General features: G+C 42.7%; 1 protein-coding gene across 10 annotated transcripts in view; it reads right to left on the reverse strand.

The window, feature by feature from the left end:
• LOC109528536 (nck-associated protein 5) overlaps positions 1-12,451 on the reverse strand; it is a 90,912-nt gene that overhangs the window by 30,347 nt on the left and 48,114 nt on the right. For 9 of the 10 annotated variants that reach the window (XM_019891265.1, XM_019891263.1, XM_019891268.1 and 6 more), the window contains 2 exons: positions 3,186-3,276; positions 993-1,166 (listed from right to left, as the gene is read on the reverse strand). In XM_019891265.1, coding sequence (XP_019746824.1) covers positions 993-1,166; positions 3,186-3,276 — 265 coding nt within the window. Of the gene's footprint in view, positions 1-992; positions 1,167-3,185; positions 3,277-10,603; positions 11,008-12,451 lie in introns of those variants that run through there. The other variant, XM_019891271.1, reaches the window with a different exon arrangement.

Below are 12,451 nucleotides of genomic sequence, written 5' to 3' on the forward strand. Positions count from 1 at the left end.
TGTTCATCGCTTCAGGGAACTTGTCTACCTCCAACACTGATTTGCCGCAACGGCAGCGTCACTCAGCTGCTACAGGGCTATAATTTTCTTTAATCGTTTTTTTTCCAATAATGTAATGTATATATATATATTTTTTTTTTTTTTTTTTTCATGGATTTTGATTTGTCTACTTTGCTGCGGTAAAACCTGAATTTCCCCAATCCAAGATTAACAGTATTATTCTGCATGTAAAGGGTAGCTATCAAAATATTAAATACTCTGCTGTGTTTCGCATTTCGAACATTTTTCATCTTCTGAAAATAATTGGTCTCAATGATAATCAGCATCGTTGGAATTTGGGATATATGTTGTCGATATTTTGTAGACTGAAACAACAAATATTCATTTTAGACAAACGTAACTGTAAATAGCCAATCAGATCCGATAAATTGCTACTTTTGCATTTGTCTCTTTCTACAACTGGAAATTAGGACAGTGCATTTCAGAACAGAAGCATGCCCCAGCGCAGCGGAGCAATACAATATGTAGACTCATAGTGAAATTATGGGATGGATTTAAAATTGTGTTACTCACTTTTATTAATCATCCTCTTTAACTGAAGTTTGTCTATTTTCGGAGTTTCGTATTTAAGCGGCTTCCGGAAGAGCAGCAGCTCCGACAATAATCAGTGGATAGGCGAGTGATGTATCGCATCTGCCTTGCTCCTGCTGCTCCAGCAAGTGGTGCATCCATCACATGGTCTAGTGTGACGGGATTAAATGGCACCTATCTTGTGATAAAAGCATTTCAAATGTAATGTTGAGGTAATGCTCTCCATCAAATGTGAAGGAAGACTTAGGAAGCATCAAGAAATGATCTGTGTCTGAATAATTATCTTTGGTGTTGTCGTGAAAGTCCAGGATGGCTTAAGTTTGTTGACAATCAAGCATGGAAGAAGGAAGGTGTGTGGGGCCGCGAGTAGTTGAGAAAAAGCTGTTCAACAGAGAAATTACCTCCAGGGTCTTCAGGCGTTCTAACAGAAGCTTGGTTCTGTCATCGTTATCGTCTGTTTGGCTGGTGTTGGTGTGCGGCCGCATCCCAGACTCAGACTCCATCTGAGTCGGCGGCAGGGGGCTGCTCTCTTCTGGGCAATCATACTGCTTTGGCACTTCCTCTGAGAATTTCTCCTGAGGCACAAACAAAGAGGGCAGGTTAGAGGAGGTAGAGTGAGACGGGCTGGGGATGGGTGGTGGCTATTGGCAAGAAGAAGCCGCAGCAGATGGGCTGTGAAGAAAAAAAGAAAGATGACTAGCTTTTGTAAAGGGAGTATAGGAAGCCGAGGAAAGGCAGAAATCACAGAAGGAGGAGGAAGTGAAATACAAGATGAAAGCAGAGCGAAAGTGGGGAGCGGATCAAATGGGCAGATGGGCCGACCGGGAGGCAGTTTCAACTAAATGTCCCATAATCCCTAATCATGTTTCTCTTGTTTTCCAAATTGTAGCAGCGACCTTCATCGTTGCTCTCGTTTGGCCCTCCTGCATCTCTCTGCCAGTTATCTTTCGAGGAGATGGACGTCTTCCCAACATCCCATAATTAACTACTGGTAATAATAAGCCTCTAATTAGGCACTTTCTAACTGGCACAGAACCGCACAAAGAAAATCAGATGGACAATCTGCCTGGTCCCCCCCCCCTGCAAAAAAAAAAAAAATCTCAAGAAGAGTCGTAAACAAGTCTTCTTCATTCAAAATTGGCGCATAAGAGGTTGACCAGTTTTCACAGCCTTTATTGGCCTCGAGACAGAGCTCACGAGCCGGGACATTGCCGTGTCTGTTTGTCAATTTACGTAGCTGATGCAGCTTCTCGCAATTAGATCATTCGTGTTAGCATCAGGTCTCACAAATTCAAATTCATGAAATGGCAATTGCATCCCAGAGGAGGAGATATGGATGGATAGATCTATCTATCTATCTATCTATCTATCTATCTATCTATCTATCTATCTATCTATCTATCTATCTATCTATCTATCTATCTATCTATCTATCTATCTATCTGTCTATAAATCAGAAAATGTAACACAGTATGAACCCCTTTGTCTCCAACTTTATTTAAGTTCTTCGAAACTTAAGAGGCTTTCAATCATAAACCGCTACTTCTTAAAATTGTGTTTGAGGCGATGCTTTATTGTGGTGGCCTCCTTGTGCTTGTTTGCAGAGCCTGCTCATCAGGCATTGTTAAAAGACCCTGTAATAGCGTCCACAGAGAGACGGGTGAGAGCACTGTCCTCCGTGCTGCCCTTTCAAGTTATTGGGTTTGTCTGCTGAATACACAGAAAGCGGTTGCGTAGGACAGGCTGGCGGTGGGTTATTCAGCAACTGGGAATCGCCTAATACCCCTCTTGTTTGTTCTTGTCCACAAAATCCACAGGCGACTGATCACCAACGCAAAGGAAACCTTTGTAAAACCTTACTAAATTAAAACATTTCAATGAACCCTTCTTGTCAGATTCTACTTCTCATCCTCCATTATTAATTTCATCTGTCATTCCAAATCCTCTCCACCTCCGACATCTTTTGAGTTCTTTTGTTGTGTGTGTTACTGAAAAGCTTTTGCACCTCAGGCTAACTAGCAAACTATCAGTCAAACTAGCTGCTAATCCTCACTGGAGCACATTAGCAATGACATTTAGCCCCATTCTTCTGCCCTCTTCATCACTCAATGGCGATGCACAACAATGAAAGAAAACACCCTTTGGGATGATCGGATGACCTTTTCTTACAATCCCTTGATCACATTTAAATCTTGGAATAATTAATTTGGTTGGTGCAATGAAGTACCGGTATGTTGTTTTTAGAAGTAAACACTGCATCAGGATGCAAAAGTAATGTATTTTTTTTTTTCAATCTAGTCGGCAAGATTCTCATTTTGGTGGACAACATAACGGCAGACAAACAAGGAAGATGTAGAAAAATTGTCAAATGTGACTCGAAAGGTGATCATGTGAATGTGACTTATTCCTTCCATTTCCAGTGATTTCTGGTACATAACAAGGTCAGCCATCATTGCCTTCCTCCTTTTTTCTTGTTAAACTGAAAAATACAACCACGGTACCTATTCTCATCAATTTAGATCCATCTATTTACTTATAGGATGATTACCCAGAAATGAAGATATTCATCTTAATTGTATGAATGCATTGTTTACTTCGAAGGCCTTCGTGATGTCCGCGGTGTCTGTCGTTGTCTGCTCCACGACCCCTTGATTCTGCAGCAGTGAGCGCACCGTCTCTTCCATCCTGCACACACAAGACATGATCTCAGTGGCTGAACCATCCCACAATTGCCCTTCGATGGATTTCACAGTATTTTTGTATCCGCTTTTCTATACAAACAGAACCTTGGATTAACGAGTGACTGCCACATTTTGCTTGCAAACGAGCAGTTGCATGCGTGAATAAAAGTGCAATCACAGCAGCAACCGCCGACCGAGTGACTTTGACCTTGAGGGCTCCATCTCCTCAAAACAATCAACTGCCAAACATGCAGGCTGCATGCAGAGCAGGCATCCAAGAGAAGGCTAAATGGCCCCCTATATTTGCATCAGATCTCCCTTGAGCTTCAGGATGAACTTTTGGCCCTCCACGCATTCGGCTTCTCTTGAGCAACATAGGCGATCCTAGTTGACATCATGTAAGCCTTTGTTTACAACCGTTACTGGTTAGTGAATGCAGAAACATGAAAAATAGCTTCTGACATTTTTGGTGAAAATGAAATGGAAAAAAACTTAAATTGGATAATTTCACACAGCACACCTCGTATCTGTCATGGCACGCTAATGTGTCTGAGCATATAAATCACACATGAGGGTGGCTTCCACCTGAGACAGTTTGCCTATTGAAGAATTTATACCCAAGGGGGAGCGTACTTTGTCACATCCAAACTGTTGCTAGTTAGCTGATCTGCCGTGCTACTTGTGATGAGAACATGCAGAGAAGGTTTGCCTTGCCATCTGTCCAGGCTGTGCTGCAAAAAGCCGCTTGTAATCAGGCAGTGAGCAAATGTGCAAACTGTCGGCGGGGCAGACTGCTCTAGTGAGCACTCTCAACTGGCCTAAATCAGCACAGTGAGGATGATGATGATGATGATGATGATGATGATATGACATTGGCGGCTTGCTGCCATTGAGATGTGGGGAGATGCATGCACAGTTTGGGATGAAACAAATACACTTTGAATCTGAAATCCCTCGCTTACAATTCAGACTCTGTTTGTAATCCAGAACAGATGGCATCATTTCAAATTCAAATTGATCAGCATGCATGCAGACATGGCAATTCAGTAGTGAGTATGACAAAGTAATGCTAAATTCTCAGTGAATAACCATTCTATGCATTATAAAACAGTAATAAATAAAATAATAATCATTTCAAAAATTAGTTTGGACAGTCTAGGGAATTAAAAGGAACATGGGTGCTGGCTCCATGCACTTTCCCTCCATAGGCAGTATAATGCTGGCAAGAAAGCCAAGCATCACAATTAGTGCGGCATTGTGGGAAGGAAAGGGAGGCAATTGACAAGGAGAAAGAAAAAAAATCAACTGACCCCCAAAATATGGAGTAGTAAGCAATGAGTAATCATATCATTTGAAAAAGAAATACAATTTCAGAGTTGCAACAAGAGATTTGACGGCATTGTTTGCTGTGTTTTTCTTTGCTCAGTTCCTTTAACCAGATCACTGATCACGATGACCACCAAATATCTGCAACACGGCAAGAAGAAAACAATTGAAAAGTTCTCAGCCGGAAAAGGACAAACGGGACATGGAGGGAAGCAAAAGTAAGTTATGACTCACTTGACCCATCAGAGCTTGCGCTGAATTTAAAAAATGCCAACAGTCTCGGAAATGCAATTAGGAGGGCAATCAATTTACAGCCTGAGGTCTGTCAAGTTTTGATTCTCTCTCTCTTACAAAAACTCACACACACACGCACGCACGCACACGCGCACGCACGCACACACACATGCACACGAACACACACACACACACACACACACACACACACACACACACACACACACAAAACACATGCAGACACATTCACACAAGTTGCCAATTTCATGAGTGGAGGAGCAAGGTGATCAGGACACACTCGACAGAGGGGATTGTGTCACAAATTATCTTGTCACGTCATGTTGGATTTTGCTTGGTGCATACTCATTTTAAAACATTGCAACAAATTGTGTGTTTTTTTTTAAATCTAATGGAGTATTTAGGATTATTGTATGACATGGAAAATACGCATACTAAAAGGAAATTCAGAATATGTATTTTCCGTTGGGGAACGTAACCAGGCAATTTTCAAGTTTACCAATTTATAAGATGCAGAAATGAACTTTTTGGGGGACGAATATGGGCAGAACCAGTGACCCTAAAGTTTGTTTTATTTACTCATCGTTTATTAAAATTGGAACTATCACAATTGTACTGCAAGATCTTCTACCAACGCTTGAAAGTGAGAACAACACTGATTTATTTTTTATCATACAGATCAAAATACATTTTTAGAACATACATCTAATTAAAAAATGTATCTGGATCCAGATGATTTTATTTGGTGCATCCACTTGACGATGTAAGTATAATTGATTAATTTCAACATGCCATTTATTTTTCAGGGAATTCTTTATGTTGTATAAGTAACCTTGTACTTTTATTGGGCAGAATATATTACCCAAAAAAACGATCTTGGTCCCTTTCCTGTCTTTCTTTTTTTTTTTTTTGCAGAGTTACCTTGAAGGTTGTGCAAAATAAGTAAGCTGCACCCACCTTGGAAAATTATTTATAACTGCCTCTTTCTTTTCTACTGTTTTTTTTTTTGTTAATATAATAGTTGGTGATATGTGTTTGGATGTATTATTTTTTTGTGGGCTACCAAATTGTGTATGCATTCATTCAGGTAACCATCCCTCCAAGGTACAAGGTTCATCGCCATGCATTGTTTTGTATTTTGGAACAATATTCACTTCTGTCTTTTTAAATGGCAAGGAATCAAAGCATACCTGTGCTCATGCGGGGGCACAAAGTTGAACGGCTTCAGTGACAGAGTCCCACACATGTGACAGAAATATATTTCAATTCTCACCTGAGATTCACTCCGACTTGAACACCATCATCCTGAACGTGGCACAGAGCTCCACATGTAGAGGCCGTGCCACACTCAAAAATGGGGGTTTTGAGGCCAAAAAAGGCAACACTGTCATCAAGTAAATCTGAGTGCTCAAGGCTAAAGCCACATTCCACGTGGTCAGTCCATGTTTCTGAACCAGCCTGAAACAGATCCGCTACTGGTTACGTCTACGCTGTGTCATTATCCCGCAGTGGCCTTGTCCACTGATGTGGCCAAGACATTTCCATATGGGCCATGTTAATAAGTCCTCTCCCGCTGGGATGCAAACCGACTGTTAGTCTTGGATCATATAGGAAACAAGGAGAAGCTTGGTGGGATGAACGCTTGACGTGGCTTATGCTCTCTCATCAGTCTGCGTTTGTCAGTGTGTGTGTTGTGACTCTTGAATGGGAAATAAGAGGCTTTGCTTTCACTAAAGTCAACACTTTCTGTGCACACTGACATGCCAGGACTGACTCTCAACATGCCGTCATAGTGTGTTGTCTACTTTTCACCAAATGCTCCGCTTTTGTTCTGAACACATCACCTACATCTGTAAGAACTCGATCAATATATCGTGTTTATTATCTTATACTTTTTATAAACTGAACACAATTGTCCACTGAAAAATGGGGGACCAAGATTCCGTAAGAATAGAGAGGGGGTCAGAGCTTTTCTTTGCACTACTCAACAGGTCACACTTTCACATTATCGCCGCTGTCAGACACTCAAGTTGACCGAGGCCGCTAATCAGATTTGACAAAAGAACAATTGCGAAAACCCCAAAGCTGCTGAAGCGATAGGACAAACAATCACCTGGTTGTGCGTCAGAATTGAGGCCATCAGGGGTCGGTTTGCAGTTCGCGTGCGACAATCGCCTTACGTGGCCGTAGAAAACCCAAGCAAAATTGTGCGCTTTGGCTCAAGAATATACCATTCTTCTTTGCGCTCCTTGTGTGAGGCAAACCAATGATTGCCTGGCTTAGCCTGACGCTAAGCTACTCTGATCCTCTCGGAGCTGTTGTGCAGAAAACATGCAAGGAGACCCTTTCTAAGATATGGCCTAATTGTTGGGGCGCCCTAACTCAGAGACTCTTTTAATCCACTTTCCAGAACCACGCATGGATGTCACAAAAGCTTAACCGCTACCAATTTCAACATTTGACCACCTGCAGTTTACTTCCTTTCAACAAATGAGGATAGAATCGACTTAACTGCATGATGCCAAGTCTGTATGGCCAGTATCCGGACAAACAGATAAAGAGCGAGCCACATGAAGGGTCTTTCTCCGGCATCCCGGACACATTTGGAAGAATTTAAAGTGCTCCACATGTTCACCTCTGGCCAAATGAATCAGACAACACCGAGGCAGACATTGGTGGTCGACAAAATCATGGCTGAAGACATTTACCCTAGAGAATTGCATGCATGTGTGAGATACTAACGGAAGGCCTCCCAGTGTGAAACCTTAGTCATGAGGGCAGGGCAGACTCTGCAGTAAATCTACACCAAGACCAAATAACGATTCCAGACAGAGCATTGCTCACAACAAATATCCAGATTCGGTTCAAGTTCAGTAGATGCATTATACGGACACCTCATCATTACTGTAACAGCTTCCTCTTATGGGAAGAATTTCAACAACATTTGGGAGGATGTCTGGGGGAATTTGTGTTTTGACCCTGAAGAACATTTGTGAAACCAGAGGTCAGTGATGATGACTCAGAATCTTTATTGTGGTTTACGCTTTGATCTGATGAATTCAGGATCTCAGGTTTTTCCATACCAAAATCATCCAAGCATCCTTTATGGATTTTTCTTCATGCTCTTGGGCAATAATGACACAAGAAAATGTGGCCTTCCCTAAACTGTCTCCACAAATTTGTGCGCATTAATTTGATTTGAAGAAACAAGTTTTTGGGGGAACAAAGAAATCTTGTTCAACAGCATTAATATTGATAATTTGATTGATTAGCAGACTTCTTTATATACTGACAGAGTAGGAGAATTAATGATTTAACAGTCAAAGTGCTGAAGTGACGCAGTGGTTGTGTTTATTTAAACCAGAGCTGCTGCCAGACAACCAAATCTATACTGCAATCATGAGGTCAGTTTGAATTACAAGCTGTTTGGCTGCAGGCGACAAACTATGAGGAAAGGCTCCGCGAGCCGGAGGGAACGGGCAAGCCATTTTGATGTCAGGATTTGCCCTACATCCGCAAAGGCTTGTAATCTGACCTCTTTCTGCATGCTTACAAACATGAGAACCAGCATGTCTAATCTGTGGCGGAAGTCAGCAGGGTATGTGTGTGTGTGTGTGTGTGTGTGTGTGTGTGTGTGTGTGTGTGTGTGTGTGTGTGTGTGCGTGTGTGTGTTTTATAGCTGGCGGAAAAAAAAAATTAATCGACAAACTCGGTCGGCCAAGTCGATCACAAAAATTGGTTGACTCAAAAATGTCTGCCTCAAAAATAAAATTTTTCATTTTAAAACCATATTTGTGATGCCCAGAATTCATGTATTGCCACGTCGGTGTTTACCACTCAGACATTTGTTGCAGGCGGGCGCACTCAGTCTGGGAATACACTTAAATGAAAAATATGCCAAAGGTTTGGGGACCAAATCTATACTGCAATCATGAGGTCAGTTTGAATTACAAGCTGTTTGGCTGCAGGCGACAAACTATGAGGAAAGGCTCCGCGAGCCGGAGGGAACGGGCAAGCCATTTTGATGTCAGGATTTGCCCTACATCCGCAAAGGCTTGTAATCTGACCTCTTTCTGCATGCTTACAAACATGAGAACCAGCATGTCTAATCTGTGGCGGAAGTCAGCAGGGTATGTGTGTGTGTGTGTGTGTGTGTGTGTGTGTGTGTGTGTGTGTGTGTGTGTGTGTGTGTGTGCGTGTGTGTGTTTTATAGCTGGCGGAAAAAAAAAATTAATCGACAAACTCGGTCGGCCAAATCAATCACAAAAATTGGTTGACTCAAAAATGTCTGCCTCAAAAATAAAATTTTTCATTTTAAAACCATATTTGTGATGCCCAGAATTCATGTATTGCCACGTCGGTGTTTACCACTCAGACATTTGTTGCAGGCGGGCGCACTCAGTCTGGGAATACACTTAAATGAAAAATATGCCAAAGGTTTGGGGACTGTTTGGTGTTTGTAGACTACACACTGTATTGTATACATTTTGCAAATGACAATTATGTGTGATTGCCCACTTCATTTCACAGAGTAACTTACGGTTTGAAGCTTTTTAAAGTTAACTCGCAGGGAACACACTTCTATGGAATAATCGATCGGATAACGATCATAAAGAAAAGATTCATTATTGGCAGCCCTAGCGTGTTTACAATCAGCTGACAAAAAGGAATAACAGGTCAAACTTAAGCACAAAGATTGGAGAGAGATGTTAAAAGCTAGTAATTTAGCGACACTTACATGATTAAAAGTGAGTTGAATTGGACCCGGTCCAAGTGTGGAAGCTGAAAAGTAGGGCCAATAAATCCAAAATAGTGCAGTCACCTATTATCTATTTAGCAAACCTCATCGTCATTTGGAAGGCACAGGAAAGCGACTTCAAAAGACCCAACCCGACCTCTTTGTAATGACTCCAGATGTGCGGTTTGGAACAGGGGCTCAATTCATAGCACAGCTTCCCAAGCACAGCAGGGGGCCTTCTCCAGCATGCCAAATTAAAAGACTTGGGCCAGGCGTGGCCGGGTACTTGAATGATTAGAAAAGAGCTCATTGATCAGCAAACAGAAAGACATCACTCTGCTTACTCTTTGAATGTGCTGCTCTCTGCTGCCCCAGCTATGCACAGCTAACGAGACAATAACATAAGCAAATACAACACTGACGGTTTACTCTGCCGGGGCATTTCAACTTGAGCATGACCGCCCGAACAAGTCCAGACTCCAAAAGCCATTCGTGCCTGTTTGCATCATTCATGCTATTGCGCTGAATAATGTGCCCAAAAGAATCCTCTGCAAGGCTACAGCACACATGGTCTGATTTGCGAAGAGCCCAAAGGGATCAGGTGTAAAAGTGATGGAGATGGGATTGTATGGGTATGCTTCGCTGTGGGAGAAGTTAGCACCTCTTGTCACACCATGCTGAAAATGACCACCAGGGAAATGCAGAATTGACAAGCTAAGAAGTCCGCCCTTGGATCTTTTCAGAAACTACGACATTGCATCAAGTAATTGATATTTTGTGATCATTCTCTTTCTGGTATTTCACAAATGTTTCCATGAGCAGAAAGAGTTGGTTCTTCCTATCACCCCTCATTTTGCCAGTATGCCTTCTACACATTACAGTAGCCACAGTCATTTCTACATACTTGTCCCATGTTTGATAAATCATTTTGTACTAATATAAATCCCAAACAACACTGACAATGAAGAATTGTTAAAAGTGGAAGGTGAGGCACACAAGCTGTTGGACCCATTACCTGCTGACTGTGTACTTCATCCTTGGGCAAGTGTACGTGAATGAGCACCAAGCATCTCCCACGCTTCAGCCTTCTCACCAGTCATCCTGTTGGTGTGCTCTCAAGACCTCAACGGTGCCTTTGCTGGATACACGTCCGAATGTAGCTGTTAGTTGATGATGTTGCTCTCAACACACATTTTTCTTCCGTCTGTCCCTGCTCCTGAATGTCCCAGCCCATACGGAGTGAAGAGATGTTCAGGGTGGGCTGTGCAGGCTGCAGGGCTCTGGGCTGCAGTCTACCACTAATCCGTAGTCGTTTAATGACGGCAGGCCACACCAAGTGGCGGTGAAGCTTTGGGGGGTTGACCCAAGTCAGGAAGGGTTGAGCATGTGACCCACACCAAGATTAGAGCCCAGCCGGGGGGAAGGGGGCTGCACGCTGGCATATGTGCACACCTTCGTGGAGCTAAGTGGCCAGTCACTTGAGGAATGTAGACTTTTTTAATCTCAACCATGAAAACATGAGCAAAGTGGCAATTCTGCGTGCAAAGTAGTTCAGCTGCGAACCAAAGTATAGCCAAAATGCATAGCCAAGCAACCTTAAATGGTGTCTCAAAAAAAAAGTTATTTTTGATATTAGAAGAAAAAGCAGCAACAGTCAGTCCAAAAAAAGGCGCCAACGTGGTTCAGAGATTTGGTCAAAGGCTTCTTGCAACACATTGACATGCATATAGAAAATAAATTTTTCATCCCACTGCTCCTCCTCACCATAGCGTGCAAATGGCGGGGCTGACGAGGCGGCTGCCACAGGCATCCACCTGAGGGGGGGGCACCCATAGCTCCCATCCCCCAGTTGACAAACAAATGGTCAATGAGCAGCAAAATGTCTTCCGTTGGGCATTACACCAGATGCATTTCAACCAGAAAATTCTTCCATCCACACATCCCCAAAGCCCCCTTTTTGTAAAAGGGGATCAAAAGATTCAAAGTGACATCCGTTTGAGACAGAAGGGCATAAAGTCCTTCAGACGGTGGATGTATATCAAAAGAGACTGGCAAAATCACTCCGCAAGAAGCAGGGTACACCGTGAATGGGTTTCCAACTAATTGCAGGGCAAAGGAGCACCAGTTATCTGAAGCTAGCAGAAAAAGCAGCAGATGCCAATGGGACAAGGGCTCATGGGAAGATACCAGAAGCCTTCCTTGTCAGGTTACTCAGCACACTATCCTTCCCCATCTGCCAGCTCGACTCTGTGCCAATGAGTGCCAGGCCACCATCATAATCCAGCGAATGGCCATGTTTCATTTACATCAACAGAATCATTTTGGCTTCTTTGTGTGCGGTAGGATGAAGTTGGTAGTTGACCTTTGGGAGGTCTCCCTACACCAGGTGCCCTGAGCCCTGCTATTACAGCAATCCAGCACAGTGACAATGAACATAACCCTCACAGAAGGACAAAATATCTGAGCAGGGTACTGAACTTCCCCGGGTTGATAAGCATCCTTTTTTTTGGAGGGTATAATTGAATGTTTGACGAGACAGTCTCAGTGGTCTGGCGCCCAGTGAGAGCCATCCATCCAGATGACCCCAAGTTCATTTGGAACCAATGAAGGACCCAGTCAAGGATAAGCTTTATGTGTTTTTCTCTTATTAGATGGACTCTTCTCCCAATGCCGCTACATTGCTTTTGAATTGATATTCGAATTATTTAAAAAAAAAAAAAAAACTGATGAACCAGGCCTGGGAAGAAATGATGGTACCCCGAGAAATGATTGAAAATGATTTGACCATAGGAACATTGTGAACCAAGTTATGTTCTCTAATTAGCATCACGGGTGTCTTCGAAGTTATAAGCAGTTAATCGGC

Source organism: Hippocampus comes, unplaced genomic scaffold (assembly GCF_001891065.2).
Source record: "Hippocampus comes isolate QL1 unplaced genomic scaffold, H_comes_QL1_v1.1 scaffold174, whole genome shotgun sequence".
Classification (NCBI taxonomy): Eukaryota; Metazoa; Chordata; class Actinopteri; order Syngnathiformes; family Syngnathidae; genus Hippocampus; species Hippocampus comes.